The sequence below is a fragment of the Solea senegalensis genome, linkage group LG11, assembly GCF_019176455.1.
Source record: "Solea senegalensis isolate Sse05_10M linkage group LG11, IFAPA_SoseM_1, whole genome shotgun sequence".
Classification (NCBI taxonomy): Eukaryota; Metazoa; Chordata; class Actinopteri; order Pleuronectiformes; family Soleidae; genus Solea; species Solea senegalensis.
The window spans coordinates 23,285,145-23,308,349 of NC_058031.1; the positions used below are offsets into that span (position 1 = coordinate 23,285,145).

Consider the following 23,205-nt stretch of genomic DNA (forward strand, 5'->3'; position numbering starts at 1 on the left):
CTACATGAAGGCAGATTACTACATGAAGACAGATTACTACATGAAAGTAGATTACTACATGAAAGTAGATTACTACATGAAGACAGATTACTACATGAAAGTAGATTACTACATGAAGGCAGATCTACATGAAGGTAGATTACTACATGAAGACAGATTACTACATGAAAGTAGATTACTACATGAAGACAGATTACTACATGAAGGCAGATTACTACATGAAGGCAGATTACTACATGAAGGCAGTCGTTGGTTGTCTTGGTTTGTTCCCTCAGTGCTCGCTGTTTAAAAATGCAGGAAGGTCTGTGATCGGTCACCTGATCTCCTGGATTATAGTTACATTGCTGCTTTGTCCTGACGAGGACAGGAAAGACACACACACACACACACCCACTGTATTAGACGGTTTCAATTTCCACACACACACACACACGATGATTATTTTCCACATTTTCCAGTTATCTGGAGACAGATTCAATCTCCTCCATTTAGAGGCCGTCCTTAACTTTGATTGACAGATAAATAGTCATCCACAGAGCCGTGTCTGTTCCGTGTGTGTGTGTGTGACATCGCTCTGTCTCTGGGGAAGTGGACGACTGTACGATCACTGTCACACACACACACACAGGAATCTTAACTGAGCAGTTATAAAGGAGCTGCTGATGGAAGATGAAGGGAAAATGATTGAATGGAAGGAACGAAGTGAGGACGAGACAACGGTGAGAATCGCTTCACTCTGGAACCAAATGATTGACAGGAAGCAGAGGAATGTAGAACCAGTATCACTCTGTCCATCCTCTGCTCTGCCCACTTACTTCAGGGAAACCTGAGCCTTTCCCGAGAGGAGGTGAGGCAGGGAGGAGAGGAGGTGAGGCAGGGAGGAGGAGAGGTCAGACGCAGGGGAAAAAGACAAAGAAACTTGACCTGAATGAAGGACAAGATCTTCTTATTGTGCTTTATTTATTATTTCCTTTTATTCACTGTTTCTTTTTGTTATTACTGTGTTCAGCTGTGTTTGCCTGGTTGTTGTTGACATCAGTCACTGAAATGAAATACCAGTGACCGTGGTCACGATGGCCGGCGTTCTCTAAATACACCGCTGTTAAATATAAAACCTGCACAGAGACTTTGAGAGACAAACAAATGGTCCATGAGACACGAGTGTCAGAGCGTCCATTAAAAATGTTACATTTAAATCCAAACGACACACTGCGGATTTAATCACAGAGTTTGGTTGCGAGAGAACATAAAATGCCATAAAGTGGCACCTGTGAAGCTAAAGAGCTCACAAATAACTTAAACACAAACATGCACACACACAAAAACACCACCCACTGAAAACCAATTCCTTTAAGTATGATGTATTCAGCTCACTGCGAGGCCAAAATTCCTTGCACATGTAACGACAATTAGGCCTCATTTTGGCCTAAATTGCTTCCTGCAATGATGAGTGGACATAGTTAGCGGCCGCTCTCAACCACTGAGCACAAAGAGACCTAAAGTATCAGTTCCAAGTCCAGAGAGTGATGGAGAAAAATGCTAAATGACCCAAACCATACACACACACAACTCCATTCCTAACAGCAGTGATAAAATCATTAAGAGTCACAGCGTTAAAAGTCTTTGTGCAGCATTGTTCTGAGCGAGCTGACCACACGTGTGAGCGCGCTGGTGGCCACACACACACACACACACAGTGTTTTTCCATCCACATCCTCATCAGAAACCCTCTCACTGTGCACAGTGGGGTTGCACAGAGGTTAATCTGATTAAACACGTTACACTGCAACTTTCATGACGGCGAGGAATCACTTTCCATCGCCTGCGAGACGACAAGCGCAACTCGAGACAGAAGAAATTAACCAGAAAATAGCATCGTTAGCATCGTTAGCGTCACTTAAAATGCTAAATATCACATTCACTCATGCTAGTTCTCTAATGTGATAATGACGCCCCCTGCTGGCCCCTCTGAGATCAAGACAATGATGATTTACACTCACTCAGCGTTTTTTGGTTCTTCTCTATGCAGACGATACTTTTCTGTCACAGTAAAGTCTTAAAAAAAATCCTCCATTCATATCATAATATACTGTATACAGGGTTCCCACACATTGGTTCATATCAAATTCAAGGACATTCCAGGACTGATTCCCTCAAATTCAAGGACAGAACGTGCTGACTCAGCTTAAGACGGAGGAGAACTAGTAAGAGCGTCTCGGTCCATGATGGCGTCCTCTTTTATTGATGTGCAGCAGCTCTGCATCTGGACAAGTGATTGTCCTCAAAGTCCGTCTTTGTCTTTTGTCTTTGGTGAGACAGAGATTTCCCAGACATCACGTCGCCATTTTCTCTCTCTTTTTTATCTTTACTCGCTCATTGTTCTGCACGGAGTCTCACGTCAACAGCGGAGAGAGAGACAGTGGACAGTGAGTCATGATGTCTCCACGTCTGTCCTGCGTCGGCCTCGTCTACGTACATCAAGCAATGCAGGGCGTCAAACAGTAGGTGGCGTTGTCACAAACAAGAAACGTCACTTCTTTACTGCACAACATTCAAGCACTTTCAAGGACCCATGTCTGTTTAGAATGATTTTCAAAAACTTTCAAGGATTTTAAGGACCTATGGGAACCCTGGATACTGTATGTTATGGGTGTTTTTAGTTTTGTACAACATAACCCGACTATTTGGCTTTTACTTCTATTCTTTAAGTGATGTTTGAGAATTATTAACATGAACAGACTCACCGTTAAATAATTCACATACGTCAAACGTCCTGCATTTGATAAGAGTGTTCAGGGAGCTCAGCCACGATCTTTTATTAAATTTAAACTTGGCTAAAACAAACCTCTCTTGCTGATTCATGAAAAAGCACCAGCACAGTATTTGTGGATCGGCAGAGAAACTTCGCTGCTGGAAAACTGCGATTTTTATCAATGTGCACAAACTTCATCGCACATCAGAACAGGTCCTTGAGACTTTCAAAGCCTTGAATAGTCATTGAAAGTGCTTGGATTTTGTGCAGTAGAGAAGTGAAGTTGATATTTAGGTAAATGTCTCCCTTGTTTGTGACGACGCCACCTACTGTTTGATGCCCTGCGTTGCTTAGTGTACGTAGACGAGGCCGATGCAGGACAAACATCATGCTGTTGTGTGGGAACCCTGATTATCATCAGTATTTTCACCCTTGGCAGCTGCATTCATCTGTGGTTGTGTCAGTTTTGAGCTGGAGCGCGGTGTGTGTGTGTGTGTGTGTGTGTGTGTGTGTGTGTGTCCACACTGACCTCTGTCTGCAGTGTACTGGCCCGTTGCTCCTTGGCGCTGAGCGACTCCTTGAGCACCTCGATGTGCTGCTTACAGTCTGAGTTCTGGTTGGTCAGCGTCTCCAGTTTGGTCTGCAGCGCCTGCATCTCCGACTCCTTCCTGTTCAGCTCCTGCTTCAGCTGCTCTATCTGGAAAACCACGCACAAACACACAACACGCTGATGAAAACCGTCATGTCGGGTTCAGTTACAGAAAACAAAACACTCTAAATAAAGAAGGGGAAAAAAGATTTTCTCTTTCTCTCAAGCAAAGTTTGTAAAAGCACACAGTCATTTTAAAAATGACACATACTTAGAAGAGAAGTTTCTATTCATATTTATGTATATTCTCTTGTTTTAATGTGAATTAAAAACATGTTTGACTTAACATTTGAATCAAGTTCACTCATTTAACTGAAGAGTTGATTTTTAAGTTTGTATTCCATTGTTGGGCAATTTTAGAGCCATAGATGCTAGTTAGCTAGCTATATATACACACATACATGCTAGTTAGCTAGCTATATATACATAGATGCTAGTTAGCTAGCTATATATACATAGATGCTAGTTAGTTAGCGAGCTATGTACATAGATGTTAGTTAGTTAGCGAGCTATATATACATAGATGCTAGTTAGCGAGCTATATATACATAGATGCTAGTTAGCGAGCTATATACACATAGATGCTAGTTAGCTAGCTGCGATAGATAGATAGATAGATAGATAGATAGATAGATAGATAGATAGATAGATAGATAGATAGATAGATAGATAGATAGATAGATAGATCGATAGATAGATAGATAAAATGCCAGATTTAAATGTTGCTAACTGAGTGGAGTCCCAGTCACACAAAGAGCTGAAAACTACATGCAGGCAGACGAAGATAAAATGATGGGAAACAATATTCCACTCGCATACACTCGAGCACAGAGAACCACAGAGGAAATCAAACACACCAACACAGGGAGGTTTCTTGTGTGGGAGATTGGCATCTGTCTACCGGTGCCAAAAATGCACACAGCTGATTGGAAGGGAGATTTCCCTAATTGTGTGAGAGCAGACTTCATTTCATAACCAGGGAATTCTGCCTGGACCAGAGCTCGGCCAATCAGCAGTCACACAAGCAGAGAGGAAGTGAAGACAGCCGAGAAGACGAGGGACAAGAATAATGAGAGGGACACCAGCCAAGAGGTGAGATGCTGAGACGTGACGAGAGAGAGCGAGGAGACGCGTGAGAGGACAGAGTTTTATCACGGGAGAAAACCGTCTTCAAACACATGTTCATATGCTCGTCCAAATGGAATTAAAGAATCAGTTTGACTGATTTTTCAGCTTCTAAAATGTGAATGTTTGCTGGATTCTTTGCTCCATATAACAAATAAAAGTCATTAAAGAACATTTCCAGGTTTGGGAATCAACCAAACAATTTATCAGTAAATCTAGTAATCAACAGATTAATCACTTAAATAATGGTTAGCTGCAGCCTTAAAAATTGTTGAACTACGACAGTCTGCTTAAGCCCCGCCCCACACTAGAGGATGATTGGTTTCGGTCCTGATCTGGTTCTTCCGACAATCGTGGGTGTCTTCAGATTTGAACAGATTATCCTTTCATGTGAGGGATTAAAAGACAGGATTTCAATGTCATCTGAAACATCAGAGTCTTCCCAATTTCAAGGATTGATATTTACGACTGAAAAGTGATTGAGGGCGTGAGCAGAACCCTGGGAACACAGGATCACCAGGAATCCCAGGAATCCCAGGAACCCCAGGATCACCAGGAACCCCAGGAACCCCAGGATCACCAGGATCCCAGGAATCCCAGGAACCCCAGGATCACCAGGAATCCCAGGATCACCGGGAACCCTGGGAAACGGATGTTGCATACTTTTGTTTAGAATCATAATTCGGAAAAGTTGATTCCGTTCTCAGCACAAAACATCGCGCACACACAACAGCTATTGACTGACGCCGCTGACGACGCCCTCCCTGAAAGGTGTGCGTGTGGTCCGGCGATCGTCTAGTCCGTGCTTTCTCAGGATTAGGTCAAAGGTCTCCCATGTTTTTAAAAAATCCTCTAATGTGGGGCAGATTTGAGGAGCTGCCCTCGGGTCAGGGTGGGAAACTTGAACATTCCCTCACAATACTTTGGTGTTTCCTCCCCTCCTTGCCCTTTTCTCCCCCGCGTGTCTTTCCCGGAGCTTCTGCTCATCTCCACAAAACTAATATGAGGGAACACAAAAGTTTGCTGTTAAAAATGTCCGACCCCAGCCCGAGCAATGGCACAAGAATAAACCAGTGAGCTGCACGGGGGACAGCAGCAGCGCTACTGACACACATCAGCTGAGAGACTTTATTCAGGGTGAATGAGTAGAATTCATCGTGAGTAACGACAGACTAAAAACACCTGAAGGTCACACGAGACAACCACAGACTAATGAGACTTGTACTTCTGCTTGTTCTGTGATCCAAGGCTGTTGTGAAGGGAGGAGGAAGGTGGGAGCTTGTCTGATGGAGGACACACATGGAGACATGGCCTGGTCCTACAGAGAGACACAGAGACAAGAAGACAGCGAGACGCTAAACTCCAGCCGGACAGATCTCCATCCAGACTGAAGATTTTACCGAGTAACAATGCAGCACATGTTTTTGTTTCTCACGCCGCTCTTGTTTGTTTGTTTGGTTGGTTGGTCGGTCGGTTGGTTGGTCGGTCACTATCATGAAGACATTGGTAAGGACGTCTGTGATGCTAACAGTATCAGGTGTTAGAGCATGGAAGGCTAATCCTGCTTTTCTGTTAGCTGCAGAAATGTTAGCTTTAAAGCAGTCACACTGCGTTTAGAAAGTAGTGAATCTCTAAGTGTTTGAAAGCGTCGCTAGTGTTACCCAACATTCTGCAAAGGTCGGCAGAACCTTTGAGCACCAGTCGGCCATGATGGATTTGTAGAAGATACCGATGTTTCAGTGGTTTGGTCTGATTCCGAGCGTGATTTATGTGTCCTGTAATTAAAAATATCTGCTGTTTCTGCATTTAGTTTACTTTCCACGTCGACATGTCCACAGACGTCCACATGGACCGCGCGACGCAGACTGCAGCGAGCACACCTCCAGTTTGAGCCTGTGCAACAGCATTCGTCCAGCTGAAGACGTTAACCATTAAAACGTCCACACAGACGTCCCACACACGCACAACTCAGCACGCTAACGCAACATACTCCGAGAGAAAAATCCCTACAACTGAAATGAAATGCGATATCCAGTGTGAATGTGTGGAACGCAAAGTAAGACCCGTGTGGAAAGGGGAGAGTTACATAACCTGTGTTAGTACTTCCAGTTTTTGGATGAAAAAGGTTTGATCAAATCATCCCTGGTCAGAATTATGTTTTAAAAATGAAAAAGATCCACTGTCTCTGATGCTGCTTCCTACTCAGAATCCACTTTACGGTGTTCAAGTAGATCAAAGTCCCGAGAGGAAACCAGAGAGGACAGCATCTCTGTCCTCTCTGGTTCCTCTCTGGTTCCTCTCTTATCTCAGTCTCCCCTCAACACCAGTGTGCAGCGCCGCTGACAGAGCGGAGCCCCAAACACTTCAAGGATATAGAATGAATCTGGCGTCTTTCTGCGTTTGTGTACGCGGTGGAAGAGCGAGCGCCAGGAGCCGTCAGCGCAGCTGAGGACAGACGCTCACATTCATCTCTCATATGATTCCATCAGGAACTCGGTGACAACAAAGGGCACCATTAATGAACTGCAGGGAAACATTTTCACATGACGAGCTAACAGAGCTAACAGCGCGAACACACAGCTAGGAGTCCTGGAAACTGGAAACCTTTAAAGGGATAGCTCAGTTTTTGGTTGTTTGAGGTAAAAACTGATTTCAGCCAAATAAAAACTTAACGGCACTATTTTAAGAGCACGTTCGCGCCATTATCTTGCAGCTAAACAGCTTTTTCCAACTGGAATCTGACGTTTGTAAATGGCTCACTCTCCCGCACCAAAGTCCATAGAGAAAATCAGCCATTTTAGTTTGCTGCAGTGCAGGAGCTGCTGATTCTGAAGACTGAAGTCACAGGAGAACCTACTTTTACATGCAAAATTCAGCTTTTTCTATATGGGATCTGGTGTAGGAGGGCGAACGGGTGTCTAACATGAGGTTACATGTCACTGTTACGTATTCTTATGATCGATCAGAGATGATCTGTTTCCTTCTAACCACCGACCAAACCATCACCTGCAGCAGCATCGCCTCACATGTGCATGACTCACTCTGAACACTGGTTTGTCTCGATGAATAAAACAGCACAGAGAAACCACAGTCAGGCTTTTTCTGAACAGAAAGAAGACACGGTGGACGGTCAGAGGACGCTTCACGCTGAACACTCAGCACAGGTTTGCTGGGTCTTCACATGAAGGAAAGAAATAAAGAAACGCGTCACAACAGAGTTTCTGCGCACGACAAACAAAAGACACAAAGAGCAGAACAATGTTGGACACAACCAGGTGGAGGTGGAGAGTAGGAGGGGCATGCAGAGGGCGGGACCGTCTAAATGTTTTAAGCGTTGTTGTCATGGTATTCTGAAATAGTGTCGTGTTTTTCCTTTTATGAAATGTCATTTTTTTAGTAAAAGTTGTTTCTCGTGTTGAACGTTTTTAACAAAGGTTTACTGATAAAAACACGACTTTCACAAATGTGACGATGAACTAAAACCTCTGGACTTGAGCTCCTCCTGAATGGACGTGTGACAGAAACATGCAAACAGCGTCTCATGCTGCTGTTACGAGCGTCGCTGAGCTCGTGCTCCTCAGGTGATGAGCGGAGACGTTCTACCTTAGACTTCATGAATTTGGAATGACTCTTGTAGACGTCCACCTGCTTGAGCTCGTCCTGCCTGTCGTCGGGCTGCAGCAGACCGCTGGTCTTCAACATCTGGACCTCGTCCTCCAGGTCTCGGATGTTCCTCTCCAGGGAGGAGATTTTGGTGTCCTGCACCAGGCGACAGCAGACAGAGAAGGTCTGACCATGACCATTCAACTTTAAAGCAGAACCTTATTTAACAGCTTTGTGTCTGTTAGTGACACACAAATGACACACAAATGACACACAAACAACCCGAGCCACGTTCCTGCTATGAGATCAAGGCAACACAGAGGCTAACGCAGTGGACGATCAATGGAAGGATGCTATAAAAATATGTACTCCCAAACTGTAGGGGGCAGACGTGTGTGTGTGTTCCTTCTTTCAACATTATTTGTGTGCGAGTCGTCCGGTTTAGCATTTCCGGTCCCACGACAGCAGCAGGACGACTTTGAAAGATAAAATTGCTTCTAGAAAAGCACTAGGTGGCGCCACATTTAAGGCAATGTTCAAATGTCAAGGACCTGTGGGAAACCTGGAGGAAGTCGGTCTCACGAGACGTTCACGCCACTCTCGCAAAAACCTAAAAAGTGAAAAACAGTGACGACGCCACGCGCCACTCACGCGCCGGGTCATTCGTGAACGTCACAGCTGTACTTCACAGCTCCATCCACGTTCATGACCTTTGACCCTTCCCTATGTTGTGAATAAACAGTTCTCTGAGACGCGGCGGGACATAAATGTGCTGCTTCTCTGCACTCGGACATCAGCCGTCCAAATGTTTCACAACGTCTTCAGCTGGAGGCGGAGAAACCACGCAAATCCAATAAAAACACAACACACAGGAGCACACGTGCGTGTGTGTGTGTGTGTGTGTGTGTGTGTGTGAGTGTGTGTGTGTGTGCAGAGGTGAGAACTCAGTACTGTACCTGCCAGATAACGTCAGGGTCAAAACAGAAAGGGGGGTTGGTGTTCTGGAATTACAGAGCGGACAAATGAACAACTCAGAGACAAAGACGCACACGTTAGTGTTAGCACTGGAACAAGAGGAGCATTTAAACAACAATGATGATATAAATGATGAATATGTTCATCACTTTAAATCACCAGGAGAAAGAATAAACTCCTCCCACTGCTGCACCAAAAGCACGACTTAAACTCTGTAAAATACGGTATATCATTTCCCATGTTCTATCTTTATTTATAATGTAAATATTCCATACTGTGTATATTCTGCAAACTATTTGAACTCTTTTTCTTTTATATACTCTTAGTGTTAAAATCTTTACATATTGTACTTTATGTTTGGTAACGCATGTTTATTATTTATCTTTATCTTTACCATCTTTGCTGCTGTAACGATGTAAATTTCCACACTGTGGGACAAAGGACTCATCTTATGTTAAATCCTTCAAAATAAATGTCATTAACACTTTTCCCCCACGTAACCGTATGATAAAATCACGACTAAACAATGCGACGCGTGGATTATGTGTCGTTTGCATTAACGGCGTCAGATTTCATTCACAGCCGCGTGGGCACGGCTGCTCGGCACATGTGCGCGCCGTTAATAAGCAGACAAATAAAGTATGTGTGAAAAATAACTGTGGTTTTGCAGTAAAGGAGCCACTTTTAGAGCGAGCGTTAGCTGAACAAGCACTTACACTGTGTGTGTGTGTGTGTGTGTGTGCGCGCAGACACATGTGGAGTCAACTGCATTTTTCACAGCTTTGACGACTTCAAAGGGCCGAGATGAGAGTGAAAGCTTCCATATGTGACATTTGAAACAAATTGAATAAGTGTTGAACTCGGCGTGGGCCAATAATGGACTTTACTCGAGCACGGCTGCTGCGCAGACACCGGGCGACAATAACGCACGTGTACGTCTGCTGCTGCTGCTGCTGCTGATGCTGATGCTGCTTCTGCTCACGTTACAGCAGCGCTCATTTATAATTGAACTTTAGTCCGTCTATGAGGCTGATATCAGAACTAAACTGGATAACGTGCGGCAGGTGGAGGAGAAGAGCACAACGCTGACATCATTCTATTAAAATGAACCTCTCGCTCCCTGTGACACACTCACTCACTCACTATTGAGATGCTTTTAGCCACTTACCAAAGGGCTCACCTTATAAAGTCTATACTGTCTGAAGAATGTGTCACTCAGATAAACCACAACAAAGATTCTCATACACTGAAGCTGAAATCATCGTCAAACGCCTGAGGTTAGAAAACATTTATGAAGCCATGACGTGATCTATTACACATGCACACACAGTGTCTAAGTCCTACCTTCATATCAATGACGGTCTGCAGAGTCCGGGTCTTGGCCGGCTCTGCCTGCAGCTGGCTGCGGCGATGGAGTTCCTGCGGAGGAACCCGGTAAAAATAAGCCTGACGGCTCATCATCTTTAGCCTTTGAATCACTCTTAGTGAGACACACTGAGCTGATTTCTCCTCCGTCTTTTTAATTATTCTTATTCTTATTATTCTTATTATTATTACATTCTTCTCCAGGCTGAAGATAAAAGACAAAAACAACAAAAGCGTTCCCTGTGATGGTTGAAACTCTCTGTGGTTTTCCTCGTCACAGGGAGGATGAAGAACTCAGACGTAAGTCCACGGACTCCATCGCTCTCTCATTCATCATCCCTCGCTTCTTCTCTCTGCTCGTCTCACAAACGCCTCGCTGATGTGTGAAAGCCTGCGCTTAGCAACGCACACGCTAACCTGCTCCTGTCAATTATTAATGGTTGCTCGGACCTGCAACTACACACACACACACCTGGTACTTGCTGTTTTTTCAGTTCCTGCTCCGTCGAGGTTCAGCTGAGCCGATGCCAAACTGTGACGTCATCAGAGAGTAAAAAACATGGCTAATATTAAAGTTGATGGCTGAATTTAAAGCTCAGTACGTCTCACATGTCCCCAAACACTGTAAGCTGACACCAGATATCTTTAGAAGTGCGTTCACCACTTTATGTCACCGTAACACAGACCTTTACGAGTGGAAAGTTCAATTGAAGTCTCTGTGTAATCCGTTTATTCTCCCACACCATTTTACATGGAGGCGCACAGAGTGATCCATCCAGATGATGTTGTTTTGTGATGCGAGTGTTTGAACGTGGCCGCAGTAGATCAGACGCTCACTTTCATAAACCTGAACTGTTGCCTCCCATTAACACGGTCCTCGAAACGGTTGTGTTTTTCAGTGTGTGTGAGTGTGTGTGTGTGGGGGGGGTGGGGCTCCCACATGGGGGGCTCCACATGTGTCAGACGAGAGAACATATGGATCAAACAGCTACATATAGCAATAAGTGCCGACATCCTGAACCGAGGATACGGTCAAAAGGTTCAATTCTAGCCCGAGGGCGATGGTGTCATTCTCAACACACACGCACATGCGCGCACGCACGCATGCACGCACACACACACACACACTTCAGTCCTCCTCCATCACTGCAGGGAAAAGGAAACACTTTTAGTGTAAGTGTGAAACGGGTGTGTTGAAAGTTCTCGGGCTGTAATTTTGTCTTGATAAACTTTTTTCCGCTCCAACAGCAGCAGGTCTGTGTGTCTGTGTGTGTCTGTGTGTGTGTGTGTGTGTGTGTGTGTGTGTGTGTGTGTCTGTGTGTGTCTGTGTGTGTCTGTGTGTGTGTCTGTGTGTGTGTGTGTGTGTGTATGTGTGCGTACAGTTGTTCTGTGATGTTAGTTCATTAGCAGAAGCTGTGAAGAGTGTCCAATCAGGAGTAGAACCTTCATAAAAAGACCTCAGTGAAACCAAACCACATACACGTAACAAAGAGACAGAAACTGTGCTGACTATAGTTTTAAGCTCAACTGCTGCTCTACTGCGGCTCTACTACTGCGGCTCTTCTACTCTGCTCTCTCTACTGCTCTCTGCTGCTCCTGCTGGCTCGGCTCTCTGCTGGCTCTTCTGCTGCTCTGCTGCTCTACTACTGCTCTCTACTGGGCTCTACTGCTGCTCTACTGCTGCGGCTCTACTGCTGCTCTACTGCGGCTCTACTGCTCTACTCGGCTCTTCTGCTGCTCTACTGCGGCTCTGCCTGCTGCTCTGCTCTCTGCTGCTGCTCTACTGCTGCTCTACTGCGGCTACTGCTCTTGCTGCTCTACTGCTGCTCTACTACGGCTCTTCTACTGCTCTACTGCGCTCTGCTGCTTGCTCTGCTGCTGCTACTGCTGCGAAACTGCTGCGGCTCTACTGCGGCTCTACTGCGGCTCTGCTCTGCTGCTGCTCTACTGGCTCTCTACTGCTGCTGCTCTGCGGCTCTTCTACTGCTGCTCTACTGCTGCTCTACTGCGGCTCTGCTCTACTCTTCTACTGCTCTACTGCACTGCTGCTCTACTGCTGCTACTGCTGCTCTACTGCGGCTCTACTGGCTGCTGCTCTGCTGCTCTGCTGCTGCTGCTCTGCTGCTCTGCGCTCTGCTGCTGCTCTGCTGCTGCTCTGCTGCTCTGCTGCTCTTCTACTGCTCTCTGCTGCTCTACTGCTCTACTGCGGCTACTGGCTCTGCTCTCTTCTCTACTGCTGCTCTGCTGCTCTACTGCTGCTCTACTGCGGCTCCTGTGGCTCTACTGCTGCTCCACTGTGGCTGCTGCTCTACTGTGGCTGCAGCTCTACTGCAGCTCTACTGTGGTTCTCTGCTGCTCTACTGCGGCTCTTCTGCTGTGGCTCTGCAGCTCTGCTGCTGCTATACTCTGCTGCTCCACTGCGGCTCTACTGCTGCTCTACTGCTGCTCCACTGCGGCTCTACTGCTGCTCTGCTGCTCCACTGCGGTGCTCTACTGCGGCTCTACTACTGCTTTACTGCTGCCTCTGTCATGTTTGAGTCAAGCCGATCAAATATTTTCAAACAATAAAGTCGCTGAAGTCACAAAACAACACATTTGTATGGAATTTGGTTCTTGTCATCGTGGAGTGAAGCTGGTGTTTATTTTACAAAGTTGCTTTAAATCCATTCTTCCTTTAGTCTCTTCATTGACACGCACACGCACGCACACACACACACACACACACACACAGCTCAGTCAGTAACTCTTCCTGAAATGTGCCTTTATAAGAGCAGAGCAGTGATTGAGACGTCTTCATATACAGCAGAGTCTCTGAGGACCAAATCAAATCTGCACCATGATGCATAAGAAAGAAGATATGGCATCTCGCCGTGTGTGAGTGTGTGTGCGTGTGTGTGCGTGTGCATATATGTGTGTGTGTGTTGGCAGCAGGTCAGGGCTGGGCAGGAACAGACCAGTGGTGCAGCTGTTATTATTGAGTCTACAGGGAACTGGAGGCTGGGGAGAGTCGATTAGGCCCAGATTTATGCCTCTCAGCATGTGTGTGTGTGTGTGTGTGTGTGTGTTAGCTACACCCATTCACACAACTCCTGCATGAATTCTTGTAGCACACTGCCTCTCTGTGGACACTGCGGGTACTGCAGAAACACTGTGGTCCAGTAAATATAACAGATCATTAAATGTTGAGTTTAAACCACTGAGACATTTCAGCTTCTTTCATATAAAATAATAAACATAAAACTACACACATGTGCCATGATCTCCCAAACAGGAAGTTGGCTATCTGAGACAGGAAGTGCACTGTAACTTTACTTTGACTGACTCAGCATTTCCCGGCTCATCAAGAAAAATTAAAACCAAACTAAAAAACCAAGCTATGGGATTAAAACGAGCAGTTTTCCTTCTTTTCTTTGACTTTGATGACAGATTACATCTAAACTGCTCTGTGGTGGATCAGATGAAACCATGAGGTCCTAAATCTGTGTCAGGAACTTCACAATCTGCTTTACAATTCAGCAGGCTACAGTCTTCAGCTTTAATAAGGACAAATAACATATTTATACTCCATTCTCTCATTAAAGCACAAGTTTTTACACGTTTACACCTGTCTTCATTTAAAATAAGATTCTACAAACACAATTTCATGGTGTTAATTCCTCTTCAAACTATTAAAAATACCACAGAAGCCCACATGTCAACCCTCAGCCACGTCTGACGGATAAAAAGGAGGCATTTAAAAAGCCAAACAAGCCGGGCCATTTAAAGAAAAATGACTAATGGCTGCGGTAATGAAAGGCAGCTCAGCTGGTTTCCTCCGCAGCCGAGCCTCCTAATAGAGGCAATAACTGCACCGCTGCCATCGCCCTCTTCTCTCACCACGACAAGAGCAAGTGTGAGGTGAAATTATGGTCTGACACATAAATGGCGGCGAGGGGCCTTCACAGGACCCCGACGTCTCCCAACAGACTCTCAGGAAAGTGAGGTTTGTGAAGCACACGCACACACGCGCACACACGCACACACACACACAACAGAGGATTTTCTCTGTGGACTTCGGTGTGGGAGAGTGAGTGGTTATTGAGAGTGTTTGTTTTACTTCCTGCTCTGACGAGGTTCAGCTGATACTAAACTGTGACGTCATCAGACTGCCGGCCTCTGATTGGTCAGAGAGTGTCGTCACTGAAGAGCCATGAGCGCGACGTCAACGCAACAATGTTTAAGTGTAGATCAACGTTAACAATCTGCAACATTGAAGGAGTGTGACAGCACCATCGTCACCACGTTCACTGGTATTCACTTCAGTGACTGCCTGGTGTGTGTGTGTGTGTGTGTGTGTGTGTGTGTGTGTGTGTGTGTGTGTGTGTCAGAGGAGGCCAGAAGGGGAGACGAGGAAGAAAAAAGAAAGATCAACAATTCCGTCTCTTTTCAATCAGGGCGGTCAGAGCGTGTTTTCCCTCATTAATCATACATTAATATTCAGACAAACATTCAGACTATTTTTCTACCTTAGAAAAACACACACTCCATCTCTACCACACACACACACGTCTTAAGTTGTCAAGCAGTTAAAAATAGCACAGCACACAGAGTGTGTGTGTGAATAGGTACTCTTACACACACACACACACACACACACACACACACACACTCATTCATAATAATAACAATAATGAACTCAATGCTCAAGCAACACAAGGCGGCCAATCACAATCTGAGAACAGGATTAATCTGTGTTAGGATTAGAGATGATACAACACTGAAAAGAAGAAGAAATTAAGTGAATGATGTTGAAATGTTCCACTGCAAGAGGCCAAGTGTTATATAAAGACACACACACACACACACACACACAAGTACGCGCAATTTAAATATTAATCGTACGCTAATAAATTCTATATTAAAGTTTTAAGAAAATACTCATCAACATTCTCTGAATAAAAAGATTATTTTTCTTTGGTTCACTCTCCTGCACCAAAGACAACAGGTGTGTGCACAGGTGGGTATATATATTTATATGTACATATACATATATGTAAATATATATATATATATATATGTATATATATGTATATATATATACATATATATACATTACATACACTGAAATGTGTGTCAGTCTATATAAAAACTCACCTCTCTCACGTGCATGTTCTCCAGCTGTGCCTCGGCCTCCTGCGCCGCCGCTGTGATGATGCCGCCCGCTCGCTGCCCATGACCCCTGTGCTGACCTTGACCTTGACCTTGACCCTGGAGCATCTCCAGCAGCCTCTGGATGCTCTGGTCGCGTGTGCCCAGCGTCTGCCGCTGAGAGTCGATCCTCTTCTCCATCTCCTCCATGGTCCTCCTCAGCAGCAGCAGCTCCGTGGCCTGACGCTCGTGCTCCGACTGCAGCCGCACGTAGTTCTCCTCCGACGGGACGAGAGGAGACGGCGAGGAGGAGAAGCCGTCACAGCCGGGAACCTGGCAGGGGCTGCGGGGACGCGGGGAGGCGGAGCCTGACACTGCCGCCACTGCAGATGGAGCCGTGTGAGCGAGGCCGGGCCTGAGTCCAGACTGAAGCGTGCTGGCCGGGCTGAGTCTCTGCGAGGTCACTGCGGCGCTGAGGCCGTAGCCCGGGCTGTGGATGATGACGTCGGCGTCCTGGTGCCTGCGCTCATAGGTGTTGGACGGACTGACTCTGGGACTGTGGCCCACGCCTCTGTGGTGGTCCTGGTCCATATGGAGGTCCAGGTAGGAGCCTGGGTGTCCCTGCTGCTGCTGCTGCTGCTGCTGCTGCTGCTGCTGCTGCTGCTGCTGCTGCTGCTGATGATGACGACCGTTCATGTCCCTGTGAGCTCTCAGCTCCTCCTGAAGCTCCTGCACCGTTAGCGGAAGCTGCTGCGACGACAGAGAAAGTGTTTTATTGAAATAAAAGCTCAGAAACAGGTTGATGGGAAATGTTTTGCGGCACAAAGACACAGACCTGGTTTCTTCTCAGGTCCTCGTGCTGCAGCAGAGAGACAAATAAAGACTTATTTAATAAAATGATCAACAGATTTTCTGGTATGGATCAAAATATACATAGAATTTAAAGCTGTCGTGTGACGCTCTGGCCACAAGAGGGCAGCATGTCTCCAGACCAGGCTGAAAAACAACTGAAACTTAGCTTCACTATTATTTATGTTTTCATATTTATTTATATACAGTGCTTTACAAATGCATTAGAGTGCCACCTAGTGTAAGGTTTATGCCACAGCTGCTCTAAATTAACATGAATTAATTATTCTATTTTATGTTTCTGTAATGCTTAATACAAAATTAGAATAATTAGTGTTATCCATGCATTTACAAATTAACTGTTTTACAAAAAACTGACGGAAACTTCATTATTTTTTTCATATATTATAACTTGATTTTTAAAAAAACATCATCGTCATCAATATTTTTCTACATAAAAATACGAGTTCTCGATTAACGGAGAAAATAATCGTTAATATCGGACGTTAATATCGGATAATAAAACGATAAGGAAAGTTTTTAGGTGGAAAATTAAGTTTCACGTTTTATCTCTAAGAGAATTTTAAACATTCTGAAGCTTCAACGCAAGTTTCATTAAAGAAAATCAGAGAAAACCTTAATTCTCAGATATTTTCACATTTCCTCCTCTGCTCGAGTCCAGAAGCTGCAGGAGGACGTAGAGGACACAGGATTTAGGATGAGGAAGGGAGGAGAGGGAGGAGAGGGAGGAGCACGGATAATCAATGTAACAAAGCAAACACACACACACAAACAGATGGCGAGGGGTCAGTCGTGGTCGTTGCTTCACAGTCCAGAGATAAGGTGACTTTCTTTATGCTAATGAGAAGAAAAAAAAGTTCTCTCTTGTCAAAATGAATCTTCCCCAAATGTGGCAAAGGGCAAAAAAACAACATGACGAATAGAGAAGAAGAAAGAAACAGAGGAGAAAAGAAGATAAAGAAGATAAGGGGCAACAAAGTGACGGCTTAAGATAAGAAGTCTGAAAATATTCAATATTTCATGTTTTATGCAAACGCACTCATAAAAATATCTTTTTATAGCCGCACAGAAAAATGATAAAAAAAAGGGTTTTAAACTGTCTCTCTGTCCACGTGACAGATAAACACTCTTGAATGTCTTAATAATATGATTAATGCTTTAATCTGACTGGCTCACTCTCGCGCACCAAAGTTCAGAGAGAAAATCGGTGATTTCAGCTCACCGGGAAACAAGAGCTGCTGCTCTACTGGCGCCTCGTGTGGTGAGTTTTATTCACATAAGTAAATCAAAATGAAGGATTTTAAAAGCCCAAGTCACCAAATAAATGACGGAAGCAGCAGTCGATCGAAAACTCCTGCGCCATGTGAGACGCTACGGTTTTCTTTGGCACACGGGAGTGAATGAGTTTCCTGTATAAAAAGTGGACATTTTATAAAATACAGTGTAAAATTCACTTCCTCCTTAAGCCTTTTGTTCAGTGTTTTCTGACAGCACACACACACACTGACTTTGTATAAAACACTAAATTATCACTTTAAAGCCCAAAGATTTTCAGTTTCAGGTGAAAAAGAATGTGTTTGCGTGAGTGTGTGTGTGTGTGTCACAGTGTCCACACGCTGCATGACAACGCGTGATGACTAAAGCTATAAATACAGATGCAGAGGAGGCTGCTTAGTTACAGGAGGAAGGAGTCACACGCACACCAGATACAAGTTTTTAAAGACGAAAGAAGTGAAGAGTGAGAGAGCAGCTTCACAGAGGGAGGCGGGAACGAGGGAGTCTCACAGCGTGAACAAGCAAGTCTCACAGCGTGAACGAGCGAGTCCATGACGTGAACGAGCGAGTCTCACAGCGTGGAAGAGCGAGTCCACGACGTGAACGAGCGAGTCAATGACGTGAACGAGTGAGTCCACGACGTGAACAAGCGAGTCTCACAGCGTGAACGAGCGAGTCCACGACGTGAACGAACGAGTCTCACAGCGTGAACGAGCGAGTCCACGACGTGAACGAGCGAGTCTCACAGCGTGAACGAGCGAGTCTCACAGCGTGAACGAGAGAGTCTCACGGCGTGAAAAAGCGAGTCCACGATATGAACGAGCGAGTCAACGACGTGAAAGAGAGAGTCTCGCGACGTGAACGAGCAAGTCTCGCGACGTAAACGAGCGAGTCTCACGCCGTGAACGAGCAATGTCATCTCATGTCATTTCACCAGTATTTCACTCCAGAGTAACACTTTTGAGGTTATTTCTAAAGATTTTCCAGCACCTTGCAGCTGTGGCAAATTAATATAAATACAAATTTACTGAAAATTTTTTATTGTTTCGATCAGATTAAAATCCAAGCATTTTCAAGGATTTCAAGGACCCATATGAAGCCTGGTGGTTAGGCAGATGGACGGTGTCTCAGACGTGCTGGTTCTGGTGTTGGTGCACCAGTCCCTTCATTCTAACATTTAGAAAGGAGCCATGTTCCCATGGAAACAGACGGCGCTGCGCTCTGCATGGCAGAAAGCTTTCTATGCAACCTTGAAGACGCACTGATATCTCACTGTTAGACACACTCAGGAAACTGAAGTTTGTAAACAGAGAAAATCAGATTTTAACATCACAAACACACACACACACACACAGGAGTTGTTGATCCACTGCTGCCTCCATCACTAAGTTCACACATGTTATTTTTGTGACTTCAAAGTTTGACAAAAACTTGTCAGCCAAGGCGGCAGAGGACCAGCAGCTCTTGTTTCCCAGTGACTAAAACTTTTCTCAATGGACTTTGGTGTGGGAGAGTAAGTGGTTTAAAAACCTCAGTTTCTCTTCAGAAAAGTCAGTTTGAAGGTGAAATAAAGAACTGTTCTAAACATTCACAAATAAACCGGCTGCCAAATAGTGAGCTGTTCCAAACATTCACCCAAATAGTGAGCTGTTCTATACATCCGTTAAAGAGACTGGCTGCCAAATAATGAGCTGTTCTAAACATTCACAAACAAACTGACAGCCAAATAATGAGCTATTCTAGACATCCCCGAAGAGAATGGTTGTAAAATATGTTTTCAACTGTTGAATTTGCCAGATTCCTCACCTGCACATCCTCGTGGTTTGTTCTGTTGTGGTCCTTCAGAGCCGCCGTCCTCGCTCCATCTTCCCGCCTCGTCCCCTTCTCCCTCTTTACGTCCGGACACCAGAAGTTGACGCTGTTGGTGCCGGTCTTCCCGTCCCTGCCTCCGTCCAGCTCCCTCCTCAGACTGTCGTTCTCCCTCTGCAGCTCCCTCAGCTGACCCTGGAGATCGAATGTGGACGCCTCTCCCTGTCCAGCAGAGTCCAGCGTCTGAATGTGTCTCCTGGGCTGCCGCCGCAGACTCGACGTCCTTGCTGACAGAAAGTTCTGGTCCCCGTAAGGATCTGATGAGTGAGGCAGCCCAGAGGAGGTGATGTTCGGGCTGCTGCCCATCATGGTTGAGCGGCCAGTGCAGGAGGAGCGGCGGGTGCTCCTGCCCAGGGTCATGGTGCCTCTGGGGAACCCGACAGAGGGTTCCAGGGAATCCCGCTCGCTCGGGTACATGGTTCCTGATGTGGCGTAGGCCGCACTCAGGGACTGGATGTTCTCCATGGACAGAGTTTTACCACCAGGAGCTGTGGCAGAACCATGAGCCACTCTTTTCCCCACAGGTTTGCTCTTTGAACCTGGCCGTGACACCAGCTGTGGACTCTCTGATGTTTTATTAGACACTGGAGCAGAAACGCCTCCCAACACTGATCCTGGTTCCAGCCCTGAGCGGCAACCTGGTGTTGAGGCTGAAGCCTGTTTGCCTTTCACCTGCTTAGGAGACCTGGAGAAGCGTGAATGAGACGAGGTAGCGTCCACATGGACGCTGCTTTTCGTGGCCGCGGACAGTTTGCTCTGCGGCGGCTTGGCTCTGATATTCAAAGGCATTTTTTTTCGTTATATGGCCAAAAAAAAAAGAATGGAATGGAAAGGGTTTAAAAAGTTTGGACTACAGGCCACATCTTAGTCTTCACCTGTCCATTCCTGACTGTCGAGTCTCCGGGGTGAAGAGATTGCATGGTTTGAGCTTCAGTGCTGGACATCACGGATTCTAGAAGAGAAGAAGACAGATGAAAAATTGAGAGATGTTTTACAGCCTGTTCGACAGGAAACTGACAGTTTTGTTGCTTCGTAAACCATTCACATGGTCCACTGCTGTCTCACTGTATATGTGTACATATATATGTACACATATACATACATATGTACACATATACATACATTATATTATATTATACACATATATATATGTACATACACAAATAAACATGAATATGTCACTTATTTAAATCAAAAGAGAGGATTTCAAAAGACTTAAGTCACAAAATTCTGCAGTATATTCATCCATGAAGAGACTGACTGCCAAATACTGAGCTGTTCTTAACATCCAACAACAACAGCCTGAGTGCCAAATAATGAGCCGTTCATACATCCACCAAGAAACTGACTGCCAAATACTGAGCTATTCTATATCTGCACCAACAGTGATGTATAGAATAGGTCAGAAGTGAAAGGGAGGCTCTGGCAACCACAGCTGCCATAAAATGTACGGTTCTTTCTTTTTTAATGCAGGAGGTGAAAGAGTGTAAAAGTGACTTTTCATGAAAAACACTCACTGTAACGCAGGGACAGAGAGCGCAGACTTCATTATCTACACCTCCTCTGGTCACACTTCATCAGTGTCTTTGGCTTCATCTAAAAATAGAAGATAAGAAAAATGGCTAAATTAAAATAGGAGGAATGCATATTTTAAAGGGATAGATCGAGGTTTTTTTGAAGAGTGGTTGAGTGGGAAAAAAATCTATTTTAACACCAAAGTCACAAAATTACACATTAGAACTTATTCACAGAGACAACTTTCCCATATATCTACCAACAGACTGACTGCCAAATAGTGAGCCGATCTATCAATCGATCAAAGGACTGACTGCCAAACAGTGAGCCCTTCTATACATCCATTAAAGAGACTGGCTGCCAAATAATAAGCTGTTCTAAAAATCCACAAGATAATGAGCTATTCTCGACATCCAATGAGAGACTGCTTGCAAAATAATGAGCTGTTCTAAACATTCACAAACAAACTGACTGCAAAATAATGAACTGATTTTACAAAAGACAAAAGACTCACCTCAGAACAACAAAACCACTCACTCACTCTCCCACACCAAAGTCCAGAGAGAAAATCAGTGATTTTAGCTTCACTTGAACACACAAGCTGCTAGTCCTCTGCTGCCTCGTGTGGTCACTTTGTGTCACTGAGGTTAATCTGAACAAAGGATTTCAAACAATAAAGTGACAAAATAAAATATTTGTAGTGGATCAACAACTCCTGTGTGATGATGAAATCACTGATTTTCTCTCTGGACTTTGGTGTGGGAGAGTGGGTGGTTTACAAACTTCAGATTCCAGCCCGAATAAGAAGCTGTCTAACATTAAATTACAGTGGCAAACAGATTCTGAAGACATCGTAAACTTAAACCCAGCACATGTGAGTACAACCACACTTCGAAGATTAACAATAATCTGTATTTATTCCATTATAGTTTTAAGAATTCCTGTTTTAATGTGTAAAAATAGTGATGTAATAATGAAAGTAGGCTAAAAGTCAAATATTTACTCAACACCGTTTGATGGAGCAGCAGACATGAGGCAAATCCAAATTATAATCCCTCCCTCTAATCCAAAAGGATTGGGTGCTGGGATCCGCTGAACAGCTGAGAGATTGGTTCAGTCTACATGTCAGTCACCATCTCACCCTCATCCATTCATCCATCACTGTTTCAAAGACAATGGATGCAGGTTTAAGTGGAACACACACACACACACACACACGGTACTGTAATGGTGGAATCGCAGATTAAAAATAATCCGTCGGTGTAGAAATCATGAAGCAGAAAATAACAGCATATATGAGAGAATTTCAAAATAAAAGTGACTGAGTTCTTACTTGTTACTTTGTGTCCAGCTGTTGCTCCGTGCATGTGTGTGGGAAACATCACGTCATATGATCCATGTGTGAAAACCGGGGTCACTGTTAAACTCCTCGCGTGCGTGGCTCCAGTGTGAGCGCGCGCAGTCACTGGATGGAACTCTACAACTACAGACAACGGCAGCGACGGCATGATGAAGGATTAGTTTCCCCTTCTCATCTTCATCATCATCATCATCATCACGGGCGCGCACATGAGTGAGAGCCGCTGTGTTACGTAATAATTAATCTGCCGCACAGAGAGAGCGAGAGAGAGAGAGGGAGAGAGCGCACTTTCATTTTGTTTAAAAAGATGCTCAGTGACGATGATGATGAAGGTGTGGATGAACTCACACCTCCTCTTCCTCTGCGCAGCCTCATCATCATCATCATGACCTATCCTGACAGACAGGAACCGCGTGCACGCGCTCTAACTCCCAAGCTGGAGGAATGCCTGGAGCTGGCACGTGCCCGCGACCTCAAACTGTGGCGGGTTTTTTTCCCAATACACCTACTCTAACCATAACCACAGTATTTTATCAACTTTATAGACGTTAGACAAAGTTGCTAACAATAGCAAAATAGTTAGCTAGCGTTACCAATGTTTGCTATTGATTAGCATGATTTTTCGTGAAAGTTGAAAAATGTCATCATCCACCATCTTCGTTTATGATAAAATGATTTGTACGCGGTTTAGGGTTTTTGGCAAAACTGTTAACCGTGTCA

At 44.9% G+C, this 23,205-nt stretch overlaps 1 protein-coding gene across 1 annotated transcript; it reads right to left on the bottom strand.

Moving 5' to 3' along the window:
- Positions 1-1,792: 1,792 nt before the first annotated feature.
- Positions 1,793-22,678, bottom strand: LOC122776865 (ERC protein 2-like). Its single transcript, XM_044037617.1, has 9 exons — positions 22,459-22,678; positions 19,548-20,562; positions 16,432-16,455; positions 15,603-16,346; positions 9,086-9,130; positions 8,130-8,285; positions 5,752-5,844; positions 3,282-3,449; positions 1,793-1,822 (listed from the first exon to the last, which is right to left on the bottom strand). Exons 2-9 carry the CDS (start codon positions 20,397-20,399, stop codon positions 1,793-1,795), a joined length of 2,112 nt encoding a protein of 703 aa, XP_043893552.1. The 5' UTR covers positions 20,400-20,562; positions 22,459-22,678.
- Between the last annotated feature and the right edge of the window lie 527 nt (positions 22,679-23,205).